This window comes from Zymoseptoria tritici, chromosome 1 (assembly GCF_000219625.1).
Source record: "Zymoseptoria tritici IPO323 chromosome 1, whole genome shotgun sequence".
Lineage (NCBI taxonomy): Eukaryota > Fungi > Ascomycota > Dothideomycetes > Mycosphaerellales > Mycosphaerellaceae > Zymoseptoria > Zymoseptoria tritici.
Genome location: NC_018218.1, coordinates 3653227 through 3672691, shown reverse-complemented (window position 1 = coordinate 3672691; position 19465 = coordinate 3653227). Strand labels below are relative to the sequence as shown.

At 54.9% G+C, this 19465-nt stretch overlaps 7 protein-coding genes across 7 annotated transcripts; 4 read left to right on the top strand and 3 right to left on the bottom strand.

Annotated features, from left to right (window-relative positions):
- Positions 1 to 457: 457 nt before the first annotated feature.
- MYCGRDRAFT_66563 (uncharacterized protein) lies at positions 458 to 1970 on the top strand (the record flags this gene model as incomplete). The annotated part of the gene is made up of 4 exons (XM_003857172.1): positions 458 to 720; positions 772 to 879; positions 934 to 1172; positions 1226 to 1970. 4 exons carry the CDS (start codon positions 568 to 570, stop codon positions 1968 to 1970), a joined length of 1245 nt encoding a protein of 414 aa, XP_003857220.1.
- A 441-nt stretch (positions 1971 to 2411) lies between these two features.
- Positions 2412 to 4085, bottom strand: MYCGRDRAFT_66559 (uncharacterized protein; the record flags this gene model as incomplete). The annotated part of the gene is made up of 1 exon (XM_003856392.1): positions 2412 to 4085. One exon carries the CDS (start codon positions 4083 to 4085, stop codon positions 2412 to 2414), a length of 1674 nt encoding a protein of 557 aa, XP_003856440.1.
- Positions 4086 to 4276: 191 nt separating this feature from the next.
- On the top strand, positions 4277 to 5878 carry MYCGRDRAFT_53498 (uncharacterized protein; the record flags this gene model as incomplete). Its single annotated transcript, XM_003857173.1, has 1 exon — positions 4277 to 5878. One exon carries the CDS (start codon positions 4358 to 4360, stop codon positions 5636 to 5638), a length of 1281 nt encoding a protein of 426 aa, XP_003857221.1.
- Positions 5879 to 8075: 2197 nt separating this feature from the next.
- MgYpd1 (histidine containing phosphotransmitter protein) lies at positions 8076 to 8638 on the top strand (the record flags this gene model as incomplete). Its single annotated transcript, XM_003857174.1, has 3 exons — positions 8076 to 8120; positions 8183 to 8289; positions 8359 to 8638. 3 exons carry the CDS (start codon positions 8076 to 8078, stop codon positions 8636 to 8638), a joined length of 432 nt encoding a protein of 143 aa, XP_003857222.1.
- An 889-nt stretch (positions 8639 to 9527) lies between these two features.
- MYCGRDRAFT_89653 (uncharacterized protein) lies at positions 9528 to 10520 on the bottom strand (the record flags this gene model as incomplete). The annotated part of the gene is made up of 1 exon (XM_003856391.1): positions 9528 to 10520. The coding sequence occupies one exon, from the start codon at positions 10518 to 10520 to the stop codon at positions 9528 to 9530; it is 993 nt and encodes a 330-aa protein (XP_003856439.1).
- Positions 10521 to 10795: 275 nt separating this feature from the next.
- MYCGRDRAFT_53492 (uncharacterized protein) lies at positions 10796 to 12675 on the top strand (the record flags this gene model as incomplete). The annotated part of the gene is made up of 2 exons (XM_003857175.1): positions 10796 to 11877; positions 12040 to 12675. Coding segments are annotated over 2 exons (1698 nt in total), but the record flags the coding sequence as incomplete, so codon positions are not given.
- Positions 12676 to 14288: 1613 nt separating this feature from the next.
- On the bottom strand, positions 14289 to 17730 carry MYCGRDRAFT_66546 (uncharacterized protein; the record flags this gene model as incomplete). Its single annotated transcript, XM_003856390.1, has 3 exons — positions 14289 to 14745; positions 14917 to 16301; positions 16380 to 17730. 3 exons carry the CDS (start codon positions 17538 to 17540, stop codon positions 14289 to 14291), a joined length of 3003 nt encoding a protein of 1000 aa, XP_003856438.1.
- Positions 17731 to 19465: the final 1735 nt, after the last annotated feature.

Here is a 19465-nt window from a genome sequence, read left to right as displayed (position 1 = left end):
ACTCGTCAATGTCGCGTGGCCAATTGCCATGGGCAAAGACGAGGACTAACGCAGACGCCCGTCCATTGCCATTCACAAGGCTGCGTCATTCGTTCGGCGGCAGCGATATCGACAAGCCCGCCAAGCAGGGGTGCCCATGCCGGCAAGAAATATCCGCCGCGAACGACTGTCGACAAGGAACATGACCAGGAGGAAAGACGGGCTGTTATCACATAGTACTGTGAGGGGACTGTCACATTTGCCAATGTGACGCCGAAAATTCATCGCATTGCATGATAAAGTACACATCCTGCGTCGACTCGTTCTTTCGGCTACTCTCGCTGCAAGGCTCCACACCTGTTGCATGTGGTTCCACAGGTCTGCCGCTCGCACCACGCTATACTGCAACACCAAAACACGTTTCTGTCGCTTGTACGAGTGCTGCTCCGCCCTCGTTTAGTCCTTCGAGTGCCGTCCTCCAGGCTTACCTTTCAGGAGGACAATCCAAGGCGTGCTCTTTACAACATCTCCCATCGAATGAGATCGATGCTACTATTGCAGTGAGTCCATCACTGGCAACAACGAAGGATGATCTCCGGCCATGCCTCGGGCAGCAGTGTGGTGGCGGTGACCTTGACTTTCATCTTCCTGGCGACTGTGTTCGTGCTGAGCCGGATCTATGCACGATTCAGAATCGCTCGCAATCCAGGACTGGACGATGTTTTCATTTCGCTCTCGCTGGTAACATTCCTCCAGCGACTTCTGCATCGCTCTCACTGACGGTCATGCAAGCTCTTCTCGGCCGGAACAACGACCACATTCATCATTCAGGTCTTTAATGGAGGCGGACAACACATGGGCACCATCACACCAACCGAGGGAATCCGGCAAGGAAAGGCGGTGCGCATACTCATCCGACAATCGATGCACCGTCCAGTTGCTGACTGAGTGCAGTTCTACGCTTCCGTCATCCTCTACAACGCCAGTCTGCTCATGTCCAAGCTGTCGATCCTCTTGCAATACCTACGAATCTTTCCTCAAAAGGGATTCCGTGTAGTATGCTATGTCGTTCTGGGCATCGTCGCTGCGTATGCTACGTTCGCAATCCTTACCGCCATCTTCGCGTGCAACCCGATCCGGTCATTCTGGGATCAGAGCGTGCAGGGCACATGCCTGCCACGCTTTCCAATCTGGTCAGGAACAAGAAGTGTATTCCGCGACCAGAAAGCTAACTCAAGCCCGCCAGGTTCGCCAACTCCGCCTTCAACATCATCTCCGACATCGCCATCGCCTTGATTCCCATGCCATTGCTCGACAAGCTCGGCATGCCCAAAAACACGAAACGCGCATTGCAACTCGTCTTCCTCCTCGGAGGCTGCGGCTGTATCGTGTCCATTCTCCGCTTTCAATCCCTCTACGTGATCTCCCGCAGCAGCGACGTGAGCTACGACAACCCCATGGCCGCCATCTGGAGCGACATTGAGATGAACATTGCGATCATGTGTTCCTGCCTGCCGACGCTGCGATGCATGTTCCCGCGTCTGCTCAAGAACCACATCAGCGTACCGCGGAGCGGCTCTCACGGAATGCCAGGTACGGCACCGCGCAGTGGCGCAGGCTCCAATACTGGGATGGCCTCGGCGATGGCAAAGTTGAGTTCGAAGAACGCATCGGCCAAATCGGCCTCGTCTCACTCTAGCGACGACTCGACCAACCAAATTCATGTTATCGGTCAGAAGCAGGACAGTCGCGGGACGACTTGGAGTGCGACGAGTAATATCCGGACGATGTCGAGCTTTGACGATATCGAGCTGGGGAGGGTATCGCATAATTTGCAGAATGGGAGGATACATGTCATGACGGCGATCGAGCAGGAGGTGGAGAAGAGGGAAGAAGGAGAAGGAGTCATGTCCGATACGGACAGCACAACAGGATTGACGCGGAATAGTAAGGCGTCCTTGTATCGGGATGGGAGATGTGAAGGAGCGTGAGATCTCTTGCGGACGTGAGACATTTTGCCATTCGATTGAGGAACTGTTGGCTATTTGCTGAAGCGTGGTAAGACAGAATAGTCTTGCAATCATGGTCTCCGTATATAGCGACTATTCATGTTGATCTGTCACCTGGCATCTGCTTCGTCTTGGTCTTGCGCCAGATATCGTCTTCATGCCCTGCATTCCCATTCGGCCTCCAATTCGTGCCGTGGGCCGATCCAGGTACACATGCTCGTCAATTCGATGCATCTCCAGCATTTGAGCCCGGATCTTCCTGGTGCGAACAGCATCAGCGTCGCCGATCTTGACATGGTGTCTGGGTCGTTGAAATTTCCTCTTATGGCTTTAAGTTCGAGACGATCGATGCTTGCGGATAGATCATCGGCGGCCTCCTGGTCTCGAGAAATCTTGTATGATCACCGTAGACGAAGAACGCTTTCACCCAGCTTTCCTTGCGAATCTCGCCAGAGCTGGTCCGAGCTCCTCCTGTCTTCCCTCCTTGGCCTCCTTAGCCTTTTGCTTCTGTTTTTCTCGCATCTCCATGACGCGCATCTTGTGCTCATCGATGACATTTTTGTTGCCCTTCTTCCGCAAGTACTTTCTCAAACTGCTGTTCTTACCACGACCTCTGTTTTTCAACTCTTCAATGCGTTCGTTCTCGGCCTCGGCGCCGGTCTTGCGATCAAGGTCCTTCTCCAGCTTCTTCTGCTCGTGTGAGGCAGTGTCCAGATTGCCGACAAAGTCTGGATTCAGACTGATCATCTCGGGTTGCAGTTTGTTGAGCAGAGCGTTGACCTCTGCTTCCTGTCGTTGCTTGGTGTTCTCGAACGGATTCTGCTCCAGTGCGTCAAAGTTGGGTTCTCCAGCGCCTGGCACGATTATTGAGGAGAAGCCTTTGTTATGGCCGATACCAAGAATATCCTCGAACGGACACCAGCGGACTCGTTCGACACTTTGACCCTGTGCTCCCCATGCCATGTACGGAGACTGCACCTTGACCTGATCAACATCAGACTTGTGCTTGGAGAACAGGTCCTTCCAAATCGTGGTTTGGGTGCCCCATCCGATGGCTGTGAGGTTGCGATCACTGATGGAGACGCTTGCACCGGGCTGGTGGAGTTGGTACTCATGGATCGGCTTGAAATTTCGAACATCCCACACGGCCATCTTCATGTCCTGTCCCGTGCTGACCATGTACCTTCCTTCTCGGTCGACTGCCAATGATCGAACAGGACCGCGATGGCAGAGCATCTTCACCAAAGGTGTGGTTGCATTTGGAGACCAGAGTGAGACTGTTCCATTCTGATGGCCAACGTGCACGACTGCATTGTATGGGTTCTGACCAAAAGCGGTAGGTGTGCCCTGCTTGGTACCCATTTGCATGACCAGCTTGCCAGTACTCGTGTCTTGCCACTTGAGCCAGCCTGCATTTCCAATAGTCGCCAGGAGAAAGTGATATGGCAGGAACTCCATGTGCGTGACCTCGACATGCTGGTCCAGATTGTGAATCTCCACGCCGTGATGGTCGTAGATGTAGACGTTGCGCTTTTGCGCAACGGCAAAGTACTGGTTGTTGTGTAGCCATTTCGCATCTCTTACAGTCTCTCCCAATTGCAGCTCGCATCCCAATTTCCCACTCCTCCAGTCCATCGTGGCGATATGTCCTTTGCGACCAGCGAGTAGCAGATCCTTCCCGTTCCGTGTGTAGTCGAAAGAGTATGGGCCCGCTTGGTCGAGCTTCAACTCGAACCCTTTCTTCGCTGTCTCGACATCGACCTCGCTTTGTATGTCTGCCTGTCGGACCTTGTACGTCCGTTCCAGCTCGCCTTCCGCCTCGAGGAATCCTCCATCATTCTCCAACAGAATCTCCGCATCTTTGGCCTTGAGTGCCGCCTCCTGATATTTCTCTTCCAGTGCTCGCAAATTACCACGCAATTTCCTGTCTTTGATCCCCTTTGTGGAATTTCCCTGACCACGGCCGTATTGCTGGCTTGCCTCCTGCTGCCTCTTCTTCGTTGCGAGTTGCTCAGCGGTCAGACGCGCTGTGGGACCTTTCTTCGTTTTGACCGCGCCATTCGCGCGGATCAAGTTGGTCGTCGGTACTTCCGCCATGTCGAATATCGTCAAGTCGCCATGATGTGCATGACCGACATGTGAAAGAGTGCAAGTCCGAAAGTTTTGTGAACTTGAGAATTTTGGGTTTATCATTCATCCGGGCTTCGGAGGTCCGAGCTCCAAAATATGTTGCTCGACACCACCGAGGCCGGCGACTCATCTCACCTCCCCATCCTAGATTCCATTGACACCTCTTCAACTCATCAAGTCGCTCATTGAATTTCTGCACATTTCCATTGACTCTCAACGTCCGAGACGCAAACGCCACGATGCTTGCAAAGTCCGCTCTTCAACGCGCAGCCGCCGCTCCTCGCTCGGCCGTTGCTCAGCAGTCCATCCGAGCTGCTTCGGCATGGTCGAAAGTGCCGCAGGGCCCACCCGATGCCATCTTGGGAATCACCGAAGCGTTCAAGAAAGACAGCAACAGCCAGAAGATCAACTTGGGAGTTGGCGCCTACCGTGATGACAAGGGCAAGCCATACGTGTTGCCATCTGTCAGGGAGGCCGAGCAAAAGGTGGTCAAGGCGAACCTCGACAAGGAGTACGCAGGGATCACCGGTGTGCCTGACTTCACCAAGGCCGCCGCTCTTCTTGCGTACGGCCCGGACAGCACTCCTCTCAAGGAGGGACGCATTGCCATCACGCAGACCATCTCCGGAACTGGAGCTCTGCGGATAGGTGGTGCTTTCCTCGAGCGCCACTACCCTCACGCAAAGGCCATCTACATCCCAACTCCATCATGGGCTAACCACAAGGCCGTCTTCCTCGACAGCGGGTTGCAGGTCAAGCAGTACCGATACTACAACAAGGACACCATTGGTCTGGACTTTGACGGAATGGTGGCCGACATCAAGAGCATGCCCAAGAACTCGATCGTCCTCCTTCACGCATGCGCGCACAACCCCACGGGTGTCGACCCCACCGAGAAAGAGTGGAAGGCCATTAGCGATGCGGTCAAGGAGGGCGGACACTACCCGTTCTTCGACATGGCCTACCAGGGCTTCGCGTCCGGAGACACGGACAAGGACGCGTTCGCGCTCCGCTACTTCCTGAAGGAGGGCCACCTCCCCTGCCTCGCGCAGTCCTTCGCCAAGAACATGGGTCTCTACGGCGAGCGCGTGGGCGCCTTTTCCATCGTCTGCGAGTCCGCCGAGGAGAAGACCCGCGTCGACTCTCAAGTCAAGATCCTCGTGCGCCCACTGTACTCCAACCCTCCCGTCCATGGTGCGCGCGTGGCCAGCACCATCCTCAATGACCCGGCGCTGAACAAGCAGTGGTTGGGCGAGGTCAAGGACATGGCGGAGCGCATCATCAAGATGCGGGCGCTCCTCAAGGACAACCTGGAGAAGCTGGGCAGCACGCGCAAGTGGGACCACATCACGTCGCAGATTGGCATGTTTGCGTACACGGGCTTGACGGCGGACCAGATGACGGAGCTCGCGGAGAAGCACTCGGTGTACGCGACCAAGGATGGAAGAATTAGCGTGGCGGGTATCACGAGTGAGAACGTGGGTCGTCTTGCTGAGGCAATTTACAAGATCACTGGTTAAGCGGTGATGATGACATGTGAAAGGAGTGCGGAGAGGGGAGAGTTTTCTCCGCCAAAAAGCGGGTGCGGCTGAAGATAGATTAGACGAGAGAGCCCGTCTACGGAATGGTCGGAGCTGAAGTGGTGTGCTCGTGTGGTATGCGTGGCTAGAGTAGCTTGTGGTTGTCTCTGCAGCATGATGTATGATATCGTCCCAAAGAAGCGATTGCAAGTAGAGTGAACCGCGGTTGAGCGAGAGAAAGAACCTTGGATGCATATCAGTGGTTCATTTCCCGACAGGTCGACCCGGGACATACATTTCCTTCACCTCACGATTCTGGTCATATCTTTACTTCGAGGGCTTCTAGCCGTATGGTTGGTCGCGATGAAAAGCTTCGCGAGCGGGCGGCGTACCTCCGTACAGTCTAGTCGCTGCGATCCACGTGTACATCCCGCGAGCCGAAGATCGCAGGTGCCGGGAAGGTTTGAAGACCCTTTTTTCCCCCCATGGCGCTTCTTTGGTACCGCGAAAGAAGTGATAGCCGCCGACGGACATGGCACGAGCTGAGGAGCACCGCCGATTGCGCCAGTTGGATGGGTGGGAGGGATCGCGGCTAGCTTGACTCTGCGACGGACCGGGCACGTGCTCGGCCGCAGACGTTTGGAGGAGCACAGAGGTGAGGAGAAAGGGCCGGAAGAGACGTTCGAGACCCGTCTGGATACGCAAGGGCAAGCGAGAGCCGAAAGGATCGTCGTGACGCAGGGTCGAGTATGACGTCGGAAGGAAGAGTAGTGTGTGCTTTATGAGGGTTTGCAAGGTGCATGGCGCTGTTGTCGACCTGCAGAAACCTTTGTTGTCTCTTGATGAATGAGCAGGGAAGACATGTGTGATGCGATCGATCTGTACGTGCCAGATAATAGTGTGAAGGACAAGGACATGCTCGGTGCTCGGATGTGGGAGGAGGGAGCACGACTGAGATTATTGGTTGGGGCGCATGGGAGACCGTAGACGATTCGTGTGAAGAGATGACGAAAGAGTTCGACAGCTGCCACCGCACCTCATTCACACTCACACCGGCCATTTTCCCATTTTCCATCCCTCAATCCCGTCTAGTCTTGTCACATCAGAGGGAAGCTTCCGTCGCGTGTTCCATGGTCTTTCTCTGCACATCTCGGATCAAATCCTCACTTACGGCGACAAGGCTCCACCTCACCGCACCACCAAAATCCCCGTCCGCACCCCACCGACACCACGCCCGGCTTCCCTCTCCCCACTTTCGCTAGGCGAACGACGTCGTGTGCGTGTATCGATTGTCGAACACCGAGCTGGATTCTTTCCTTCCACCCGCTACCACGCACACGGTTGTTGTCCTCCCGTCTCCTCCTCCTCATCACCATCCGCACCACGGCACCGCATTTGGACCTCGGACCAGGTGGACTAGGTAAGAACGAAGCCGCCGGCTCCCTCGCGATATCCGATGATGACAAGCACGTGCCTCTCACCACCACCACCACCACCACCACTACCATCACCGCCAAACTCCGCCAGCATACCTAGATCTGTCCTGCGTACCCTGTGCCTCAACGACATCATTCCCTACCACATACACAAGACGCATTCGCCCACCACCTGCTTACCCTTCCATCTCCTGCGGCGCTCCTACCCGCCTCGTCTACGGCCCGAAACTAACCTTCGATTTCAAGACCTAAACCTCAGCTGAACATCCCATCGACACGTCCTACCTCCTATCAGAGACTGCCAAGGAAGAGCAACCAGCTCGTCACGTCCAGCGCTACTGCAACTTCGCCTGTCCGCACCAAGATCTTCACGTTTGCAGAGCCGCAAGTCCCTACTACTACGAATCACTCCACCGGCATCTGGACTGAGCTCCTCTTCTGACATCATTGTCAAACACGATCGGCGGGACACCCCAAACACCGCCGTCCGACCCTAGTTTCTACCTTCCTACCACCCTACCACTACCAACTTTGCCTGTCACCTTGAGCCATTCGCTGCCAAGCGGTTACATTTTGCGCCGCGGGTCTCCGAACACACCAACCTACTTGGTAGCAAGCAAGCCTTCAACATGCCGGCCACGACCCAACCCCAGGACGTGAGGGTACGACAACCCACCACCACCATTCGCCCTCCCAACAACACATCACGCTCGTACACCACTGCCATTCACGCCAACACTGCAATTCCCTCCTCGCCCTATTCTTCCTCGTCATCCTCCTCCTCCTCCACATCCCACCCGAATCAGCGGTCGCGTTCAAAGGCGGAGGAAGCACCCGCGATGTGTACCGCCTTGTGCTGCTCGCCGATGCGACCTCGCCTTGATCGTAATGCTGCGTCCCTACCATCTCATCGCCTCACCGTTCCCTCCGAGCCTCTTTCATCACACAGTATAGGTACTGATGGCACTTCTGAATCACAGTCCGATGATGGCAATGGCGGAATGTCCGACTTTGGCGATGTTATTGACACGCTCACATTCGAGCAGGTACGTCTGTTGAGGGAAAGGGAGTAGAGTGAGAGATTGAAATGCTGACCCTAATTTCCAAGATCCTCGAAATGGACGACGACGAAGAAGAGCGCGAATTCAGCCGATCGATCGTGTTTGACTTTTTCGAACAAGCCGCCAATACATTCAGCCAGATGGACAAGTCATTGTAATAACCACAAGATCTTACACAGCTTCGTTGAATTTTTCAAACTGACCACTCATCTCCACAACACAGGGAAGCCAAAGACCTCGAAAACCTCTCCGCCCTAGGCCACTTCCTCAAAGGTTCCTCCGCCACTCTGGGACTGACCAAAGTCAAAGATTCGTGCGAGAAGATTCAACACTTTGGCGCGCGCAAGAATGAGACGGGCGATCAGGACGAGCCGGATGATGAGGTCAGTCTAAGCAAGTGTCGGACGACGATTGAGCAGACGAAGGTGGAGTTTGCCGAGGCGGAGAGGAAGTTGAGGAGGTTTTATCATGATGATGGACCGGCGGAGGGGGCGAAGGAGTAGGTCGAGGGGTGCGTTGTGATGGAGGGTGGGGCGTGGGTAGTGGAAAGTGTATGAGGGGAGCGAGGGAAAGGAAAAGAGATCCTAGATGAGATTGGTTGATCGGATCCGGTGGTCGTGGACTCACTCTCTATGATGTTGCAAGTATCGACTCCTGAAGAGAAGGAAGAAAGGATTGCACGTTTTGGCAAGGAGGGAAGGTTGTCTCTCGCTTGAACGGGAGGAAAAAAGAGCAAGGAAGATGAATGAACATCGAACAGCGATGAGCAGACCATGTGTCGAACGTGCACTACTATTTCCCACAAAACCTGACTGGGTAACTTTTCGTTACCCTCTTTCCGTTTCAGACTTCTCGTTGGTCTTGATCACGTACGGATTATTACTCCTTTAGCCAGATGCCGACATTGTCGCATGCCCCAAGTACGTCCATCTCGTTATGAAGAACGTACCAGTGTGGAGAGTGAAGTACGCCTCGCAGGCTTTTCGACATGAACGCATTCGATTGAAGCCACTTGGAGTCAAACGAAAACTCCTCGACTTACATCCTCCTCGAGGGATTGACAGAATCAAAGTGAAGAATGCCCTGCTGGTCATTTCCTTTCATTTAAACCTCTCCCTCTCCGTGCAACTCCACTCCACTCGTGTCATGTTCTTGATTCCACGCTACTATGCGATACAATGGTTAAAAGCGATGCTCGCTCATGCAAACCTAACAGGTGCCGTGTGGCAGGACTCGTTCGTTTCCAGCCGCACGATATCCACCAAATGTCCAGCTCCCCAAAAACACCATACATGCTGATTTTATCGCTTGCTGATGATGATTTATTCTCAATTGGAAAAAGACATTGACATGCTCTTCCTTCATTCCTCCTCGTCTCGTCCGCTCATTCAATCAACTCCTCCCCTCCGCATCCCTCATTCCCCTCCACTTCTCCATCATTGGCCCCATTTCTTTCTCACAACTCGCCCTCCCCTCTTCTTTCCCACACCCCCAAAAGTTCGCCACAAAGTCTCCCTCTCGATACATCGCTTCTTCGCCTCCTTTCTCCTCTTGCTTGACATATCCATTCAACACCCTCTGCTGCACCAGTCCCACTTTTCCCAATATGGTCCCATGCCACTGCACGATATGCTCCAGTGCGTGACGCTCCGCTTTTTGAAAATTATAACTCCGGTATAGCGGATCGAACCAGGCGTCGAGGAAGAATTTCGCCCATTCGGAGTTGCGGATGAGGAAGGAGTCGTGCGCGAGACCCGTGGCGTCGCGGGAGAGGATGATGGATGTGGAGGCTGGGTTGCGGTGGGAAGGGGTGTGGATCACCGAGTCGGGTGGTACGACGGGCGTGTCGGGGAGGAGGAGAGATGGCAAGACCGAAGGAGAGAGGAGGCGGGAGTCGAGGGAGAGGGTAGTGTTCATGATCAGGGCGGTGGAGGAGAGGTGCCAGATCCAGGGGGTGTGCGGGTGGAGGGTTTGAGCGTGGCGGAGGGAGGGGACGAGGGACCAGGAATACGGGGTATTGGGAAGGAGGTCGTAGGCGTGAGTGGAGGGGAATAAGGTGGCGTAGTTGTGGAGGCGGGCGTAGTGGTTGCGGTTGGCGCGGATGGTGGAGGTGAAGGATTGAGGGAGGGAAGGGTCGAGAGGGGTGACGATGATGACTTCGGGGGGGTTGGAGGGTCGGGGTGGGATGGCGAGGGTTGTGGAGGCGGTCGTCGGTCGGGTGGAGAAGAGGTAGAAGAGGAGCCAGATGATGGCGGTCAGGCCGATGAGAGGTGGGCCATAGGTGCGGATGGCGCGACGTTGGCGGAGGTACGTTGACCGGCGGGGAGAGGTGCTGACGGTCGGAACGGAGGATTTGCGCGGGTAGGGGAATTGGAGGTTGGCCATGGTGTATTCCAATGGGGAAGATGTCACCGGGCGAGCAGCATTATTGGAGAGACTGGAGAGGTCAATGTGGATCAGTCTCAGTCTTCACAGATTGCGGGAGTAACGATTTATGCTTCAAGGTACCAGGGGTCAGTATCCGCCGAGCCGCTGCAGATCTCCCGCGACTTTGACAAACTCCGGAGTCCCGCCCGGGCCTGGACTGGACATGTGCCGGGCGAACTTTCTATTGCTTCATTGGCTTCTTCTTCTCCTCGACCTCACGACTTTTCCTCACAGATTTCATGTCCCGCCGTTCATGTTGAGAATCTCCCGCTTGGGAAAGCACGTGGTCACCGCACTCGATGGCGTCGGCGGATGGCAGCAGAAGGGATGGCCGAGAGGGTTGTTGACCTCTCGACCATCGACATGGCTTCGACAACATGAGAGGAGCTTCAGTGGCGTAGCTAGGAGGCTTCAAGAGCAGGAACACCATACAGAGATACAAGGCGAGACACAGCGACAGCCAACGGAACAGATACACATCCACGAGACTTCCAACGACACATCTGCATTCGCGCGTACTTTGCCTGTCGTCTGCCCAGGATGTGGAGCCTTGAGCCAGACGGTCGTCCCGGACGCTGCTGGATACTACACGGAGAGGAGGAAGCGTGAGAAGAGCGTTCGCAAGAAAGGCGAGGATGCAGTATTTCGAGAAGCCATAGCAAGGCTCGAAGGTAAGGCCTCCGCACAAGTCCCACCAGAGCAGCCCGAAGCCGAGACGAAGCCTGCATCTCCCATCTGCGACCGCTGCCACGACTTGATTCACCAATCCAAAGGACAGTCCATCGTCCACCCTTCCATGCAGTCTATCCAGGCTATCATCGAATCCAGCCCGCATAAACACAACCACATCTACCACGTCATTGACGCCGCCGACTTTCCACTCTCCCTCATCCCAAACCTCATGTCCGCACTGGATCTCCCGAGACTGCGAACGCAAAACCGTCGATCCAAGAGTCGGACATACACCCGCGGTCGAGTCGCAGATGTCTCCTTCATCATCACTCGATCGGATCTCCTCGCGCCGAAGAAAGAGCAAGTCGATCGGTTAATGCCATATCTGCAGGATGTCCTGAGAGATGCTCTGGGACGCACGGGTAAGAATGTGAGATTGGGCAGTCTACGATGTGTCAGCGCGAAGAGAGGATGGTGGACACCGAGCGTGAAGAAGGAGATTTGGGATCGAGGTGGTGCGGGCTGGGTCGTGGGCAAGGTGAATGTGGGCAAGAGTGCGTTGTACGAGGTTGTCTTTCCGAAGGGCAGCAGCGAGCACGTGGATGTCAAGGCTTTGCGATCCGCGGAGGGTCGTTTTGGTGCCGTAGCTGAGCAGGAAGTCAGGGACGCTTTTTTGGACGCCACGGCTGGTGAGGCTGCGCTCGCGGCCGAGAGTGCAAAGTCCGATGTTCAAGCGTACCAGCCGATACAGGACGAGATTGAAGCAGAACAAGTTCTCGTGGAGGAAGAAGTGGAGGAGAACGAGAAGGAAGAGGATGAGGATGAACTGTCTCTTCTACCGCCCGCTCAGCCAGAAACACAGTACCCGCAAATGCCGACAGTTTCCGCCTTGCCCGGCACGACAGCCTCGCCCATCCGCATCCCATACGGCAAAGGAAGAGGCGAGCTGATCGACCTCCCCGGAGTCCAACGCAGTTCACTCGAAACCCACATCCAACCTGAACACCACGCCTCACTCGTCATGAAAAGCAGAGTCACTCCTGAACAACACACCCTCAAACCAGGCCAATCCCTCCTCCTCGGCGGCATCATCCGCATCACACCCAAAACCGACGACCTTGTCTTCCTAGCCTACCCCTTCACACCCCTCAAACCCCACGTCTCCTCCAAAGCCGTCGCCATCCAGACCGGTACCAACGAGGATGGCACGCCCTACACTGGAACCATCGAGAACATCGGCACCCAAACCGCCAAAGGTCGCGTCAAGAGTGCCGGCACCTTCAAACTCGAATGGGACGTCACCAAGCCCCGCGCTGGGCCTCTGACCGATAAGACAGCCGGGAAACAACGCGCCGAGAACCTCCCGTTCATGATCTACAGCGCAGATATCCTCATCGAAGGCGTGGGTTGGGTAGAACTCGCGTGTCAAGTCCGCAAGAAGCGCAGCCTTCTGCCCGACTCTTTCGATGGCATCGATACGGCGGTGGACGTCCCTGAAGTGGAAGTCTTCACGCCCAAGGGCAAGTTCATCGGAGTGCGAAAGCCGATGAATGCGTGGTTGTTGGGTGGGCCGAAGAAGGTGCCGAAGCATTTGCAGAGGGCGAGGCCGAGGATGAGTATGTCTATGCAGAGGAGGAAGGAGGGTGGGAGGAGGGGTGGGCCGATGTCTAAAAACGGTGGTCGCTCTGGACCTGGACCTGATTGAGATCGTCTGTGCGGTAAAGACTGGCCGAAATTCTCTCCGCTCTGAGTTTACCCGGATGTATTGGAGTGAGCAAAACAAAACCATACCCAGGTTGACATTTCAAGTCGCTTTACCATTTCTTACCTTTCTGGACCAGCGGCGGAGGTCGAACTATTCTCCTACTCTGGCCTCGCCTGGCAAGGATCGAGTCGTTTGTCAAGCTCAACGGTATCCTCCTGTAAGAAGCCAGCCTCGCCCTCGCCTTGGACATCTTGATATCCGATCGCCTGTCGAGGTCGGCCGCCGGCCGCCACCCTCATTGCCCTCCGAGAGTCGAACGCTGGATGGCAAATAAGGAAAGTCTCTGCCGAGACATGCCCGAAACCAGGCCAGATACGGTGGCACGCCGGTCACATTCAAGTAAGCTACCTGCTCACGTTGGTTGTGCATGTACGGTGGTTGGACGGCTTATATAGCTGTACATGTACGTTACTTGCACACCTTAGTAGCCGCACATGTCATGCAAGTTGGCAAGTCGGGTCGAACAGCTGTACAAGTACGCTGGCATGTCGGTCTGAAAAGGTGTACTATTATCTTACCTGCACGTCTCAATAGGCGTCCATATCCTTTGCTATGCCGGCCTCAATATCGGTCCAACTAAGTTATCTGCACGTCTTGTTAGCCGTACATCGACGTTGTCATGCCAGATCAAATAGCTGTACAAGGAACCTGATCTGCACGCCTTGATAGCCGTGCATGCCTGCTGGGCTGGCAAGCTTGATAGCCGTGCATGTCACATTGGCGTGCCGGTCTAGATGGCTGTGCGGGTAAGTCAGTGAGGCACGTCAGCAGACGTACTTGTCCAATGGCATGCCGGCTTACATGGCTGTCTACTCAACGCATATCGCATCCGGACCTATTTGATAGCCGTGCAGGTCGCGGAGCGGGTCGTCTTGATAGCCGTACAAGTATTCGTACAGATCATTTAGTAGCAGGCCTCGCGAGCCTTCATACACATGGTCATACCACCGTATCTAGGTAAGTGTTGTCAGTCGCACATGTACATTGATTGAGCGTCTTGTCAAGGAGACAGGTAAGCTAGCATGCCAGCTTGACTAGCTGTGTCACGTACACTACCTGGCCTTGATAGTCGGACCGGCACAGGTTCGGGCATCTCAGTCGGCATACGAGCGAAGGTCGACAAAGTCACCGTCACCCAAGGAGTAACCACGGTATGGAGAGGGATCATATCTTGACGAGTCTTCCATCAGCAAATTCAGGAGCGAACTGGTGACGGTGCCAGAAACCGGATAGAAAGATGAATTCTTAACAAACAAAGGGGTATATCGTCCAAACGCCTAGAAGTAATGCTACCTCCCGCGTGAAGAAGCAGACCTCGTCGTGTCCCGCGCGCCAGGGGCGGTATGCAATCTCTCTATCTTCTCCGGCGTCTTCGTCTCCTCTACCTCCGCCATTGATCCCAGCGTCTTGTTAAATGTCGTCGGCAGCGGCGGAACCGGAGGCGGCGGTGATGGCGGAGCATCTTCATGAGTTCGATTCCCCAGCTCTCTCTCCACCCTTGCCTTGATCTGCTCGTCGACCAAGCCCGCAAACTTCAACGACGCCTGATCGAGGAGCTTGGCGAGTGTCGCCTCGTCGATGTTACTACGGTGTGAGCGTTCGCCGACGACTTTGGCGGTGAGTTTGAGTTCCTTTTCGAGTTCACGAAGGGAGTCGGGAGGAATGCTTTCGCTGGCTGCGGTGGTGGTGAGTTTCTTCCGGTATGCCCGGAGAGTGCGGCAGACGGATTCCGTGGAGCCGGTCAGACTCCCGAAGCCGGTACTGCTGTTGGAGGTGACTGCAGAGCTCGGGCGTATGCTTTCGCTGCTTTTAGAGCGAAGATTCGCGCCCAGGGACTGACGTTTCTTGACGTCTTTTGTGTGAGTATTGCGTGGACTGGGTGGAGAAGGAGATCGGTTGAAAGTTTTCCGTCGTGACGAATCGTAGCTTGGTCGAGAGACAGGTTCTAGTCGTGGAGTCTGGGCCAGAGATGCTCGTGAAGTCTTCTTACGCATCTTGGGCGGGGACGATGGTCGTGATGGTGTAGCGTTTGCCAACGGAGACTCGAAATTCCCGCCGTCTACGGATCTCTCTCGTCTCAAGCGAGCAATGTTTGAATGGGAGATGACTTTCCTCAGAGGAGGTCCGAGCGGTGTGCTGACGGGAGAATTCTGTCCTTCCGTAGCACTGTTCGGCTGTGGTCCGGTGAGTTTAGTCGCGACCATGCTGCTCCAAAGGAATATTGTCGTGTCTGCTGCTACCGTCACGAAGCTTGATGCTCCATCGCGACATTGAACGATAGCCATATCCGTAATGCCTTCTGTATGACCCCAGTCCCGAGCAATCAAATTGCCGTACTCTGTGTACAATCGGAAACTTTTGTCTCCGCTCGAAACTCCAGCGATTGTAGGGTTACCGTTTAGTGAAGGTGCGTAGATGACCTTGGATATTACCACAGCCTCACCACCTTCGTTGTCAGAGCACTTGAAGCTGAAGCCAGCCTGTCCACTGCTAGTGCTGTACTTGGCGATACATCTGTCCAGCGTTGATACCAGAATCGAATTGGGTTCGGATGCCAAGCACATACTGACTGGGGCAGACTTCAATGTGATGGCCCGTAGCATGGCGAACGCTAGTGTAGCCGAATCTTGCGGATCGCGAAAGACCGAATCTCTGACAACCACAGTCCGGTCAGCCGAACATGACAGCAACTGAGTGCCATGCTGAGCGAGTAACAATGAGGTGACCGCGCCTGCATGTTCATCCATGGTTTGCAGTAGCTCGAGGGTGCGATCTTTGACAAGGAAGAGCTGCACTGTCCGGTCTCGACTCGCCGAAGCCAGAAAGTGGGCTCCTTCACGCTCGAATGTGATCAAGTCTAGGATCTCGGCGGCGTGAGCGCGGACTTGGTGGACGATCCGTCTTGTAGCCACCCCAAGAAGTGCCACAGTCCCATACTTGTCGCCAGATGCCATGAACGTGCCGTCGAGGAGAGCTGTCATTGCAGTCAACCCGTTGGCCATGCCCCACATCTCGGGTGATGTCTCCACCGGTACATTCATGGCCTCGGCAACAGAAACACCGTGAGCGGTCCAGAAGTGTACTGTGCCATTGCCAGAGAAGGTGTAGAACGCCGCTTCGGGGAGGACCGTTGAGGTGAAATTTCTCACACCAAGCACAGCGTCCTCATGCGCTGGTAGTCGGCGTCGCTGTCGCTGCTGGTCGTCCGTCTTCGCCAGACTGATGATCCGATCGGAACTGATCTCAACGAGTGCTGTGCCGACTGCGGCAACAGCCACGGTGTGCGCACCGACTGCTGATAGCTTCGTGAGCGATCCAGAATTCCTACGACCTGATTTCTCAAAGGCGCCCTTCTGAAGCTCTTCGATTGAAAACGAGACCGCATTGTCGTCGGCGCCGAAGGCATGGTACACGCCTGCATCATCCAGCCTGGCGGAGGTAATGCTCATTCCAGCATTGGCTGCCAGTTTAATGCTCTGCGTCCGATCGGTGTCATCCAACAGACAAATTTCACCACTTTCGGCACTCAGGATGGCCGTCGAATTCGAAAGAACGACGATCGAAACGAAAGTCACATCCAGCAGATCCCCTAGCAAGATGTTCTTCCCCACCAGCACACGATGCCGCGGACTCGATATGCTGTTCCCATAATCCGAGGGTCGACTGTCCATCTTGGGTCTCGGAGTGACCAGAATGCTGCTGCGAATGTTTTCACGACCTTCGAGTGCTGTGTCCTCCTCTGGCCGCCAGACTTTGGCGTATCTTAACCCCACAGTCAGAACACTTCTGCCCATCCACGACATTGCATGAATCGTCGTGGTACATTTGTTGCTGGCGAAGAGGGTCATTCCTCCAGTCCGATCGTCCACGGACCACACATATAGATATCCATCATTGACCGTTCCGAGGGATGCTAGAAACCTCGAGTCCGGACTGAAGCTCAATGCGTGAACGCCAAAAGTGTGTTCGGCCAGTGTAGTGATCGGTGTCTCTGAAGATCCGTCCTTCGCCGAGAACAACAACACTCTCGGTTTGTATCCCGTCTCTCCCACGGCCAGCCATTTCCCATTCGGACTGATATCAACAGATGTAGCCGCTTTGACTCGGTCCTTCGCTGTCAAAGATCGGTTTGACTCTGACCACTCTCGACCGATGGAGTTACTCGGTGATGTCGCTTGTGTCTGCTCTTTCAATCGACTTCGGGGGTCGGCCTGAGTAGGTGTCGTGGGCCAGCCATTGCTTCCATCTCTTGGACCAGAGCTCGGGTTCGCGCGAAAGAAGTGCTGAACGACATCTAGGTCGTCATTCACCGTCGCCAACACGGCCGCCGAGCCTGCGGTGAATGCAAACTTGCCGGCCGAAGGTAGACTGGCAAAGGCATGTGAGGAAGCAGTGGTGGTGCCAATGACCTTTTGCAATCGCAGACCGGGTTCGTCGTGTCGCGGAGATTTGATCGGCGAGCGTGCAGTGGGAGATCTGAAGAAGGGCGAGTTCGAAGGCGTGAGCCGTAAGGAGTGGTTGAAGGAGTTGGCGGAGGTCATGCTTCAGAGGAGGAGCGTCGTCGACTGTGCCGATTATGCGAGCCCTCTGTGTATCAGCCGGGGTAGCTCAAGAGTCCTGTGGCGTGACATGGAACGTCTTCCTCGTGTAGGGGTAGGTGAACGTGTTGCGTCTCGTGGGTGAAGTGAATGCACTGAGCCATGTGAGGAGCCATACAATGTTCGAGGTTCGTACCAGCCCTTGGAGAGTGTCGTTGCTTCATCCTTCGTGCTTGTGGAATGTTGATTGTTGTGCGAAGCAGCTGCGTACAAGCTATCGCCCGGTCGCGTCACGCATGTTTGAGTTACGCTCAGACGGTAGGTATGACTTTCACATGCGACGCAGCGAAGACATTTTCAGGAATGGCATCGCTCATGTGAAGAGATGGATGTTCAATGGTTTCTATCGTCTTGGCGTCGATTTTGTTTGGACGGCAGGTGAATGGAAGCTTTCAGGTCCGAGATAATGGCGTACACGGTCCACGACAAAGGCTACCTCAGGTCATCTTCGCGAATGTCTCGTCCGTCCCGTCATCGCGTTCGAGATTTGAACCATAATGGACGGCACAGGAATTCACAGTATGTCTGCTGCGATACGGGCATCATTTGTCGACGATATTACAGTCAATGATGGCGGCCCCAATGCAAGACGAAAAGACTTTTCACGCAACGACCGACAGCGAACCTGAATCTGATGCATACAACGAGACTCTATCTAATTAATGGTTGACCTGACCTCCGCATTCTTTCACTGCCATCAATACGCCCGGATGGTCGAAGGCGACGACTCCAGGACGGTCAGGACCAGTTCGACGCTTTCCCTCGTCCGTTCCGGTCGCCCGGCAGATCTCACCAAGGCAGTGTTATCCGGATTCCAGAGGAACTGGTCCCTCTTCGCCAATTTCGGTCGCCTTTCGGTTCCCTGCTCAGACACTGCATGAATTTTGTCCAACCCGAAAGCGCAGCGGCCAGAGACGATCAGGAGCGAGAACGTCAGAGCAGCAGCAGAGGTCTTCCAATTCGCCGGCGGCGGAATGAAAATGTGGAAGTTTGAGTTCTTGATGAGAAGTGATGGAGCAAGAAGATGACTGCACGACCAGATCGACTGCCCTTCATATCACCATGGTCCATCTGGTATGAACGCATGGTCTGTCAGACCATCCTCGTCGGAACATCGAATTGTGATCATTCAATACCCGAGCAGGACCGCGCGAAACTGTGGTCCCGTGGGTGACAGACCCGAGAGTACGAGGAAAGCGTAACGGTCACAGGCCGATCCTTGCCATCGTCCGATTCTCACCGTCGAGGAAGCGCGAAGTGCGGTCAACAGGCCATGTGAATTTGCACGGCGCGATGTCGATCAAGATTCAAGGCGAGGAACATGAGACGAGGACTTGCATCGAGATTGTGACAAGGATCGATGGAGTGATGTTGAAATGAGATTGGGAGTACCTCGTATCATTAGTACGTGGGGGGTTGCCGGAACGGGGCTCGAGATGCGATGGTCCATGTATACCTTGACACCAGGCCATTGTTCTCGGGCCAGCTTTCATGGGTGGTTTGGCCAATGCGTCCCTCACGGCTCACGCTGTGCAGAAGCAAGCATGTCGAGAAATTGGTGTCTTTACTGCCTCTTCGACCATCAATGGTGGTATGAGCGGACGTGCGTCGGCACAATCGCGGTGCGGACACCTTGCGAGCTCACGCCACTTGAGGATTTTTGCCGTCCCTTCTGTACGTTTGAGACCTGTCCAGTCAAGGGGACGATGGGCGATGGCATGGTCATCAGATTGGAGCATGGGAGCGCTGCAGCACACTTTCACGACAAGCAGTATCTCGCTGGCAATGCAGACGCTGATAGTGGTCTCCGTTTCCCACGGCTGCAATCATGCTGCCAAAAGGTCGGGCAGATGGTGAAAACGTACTTG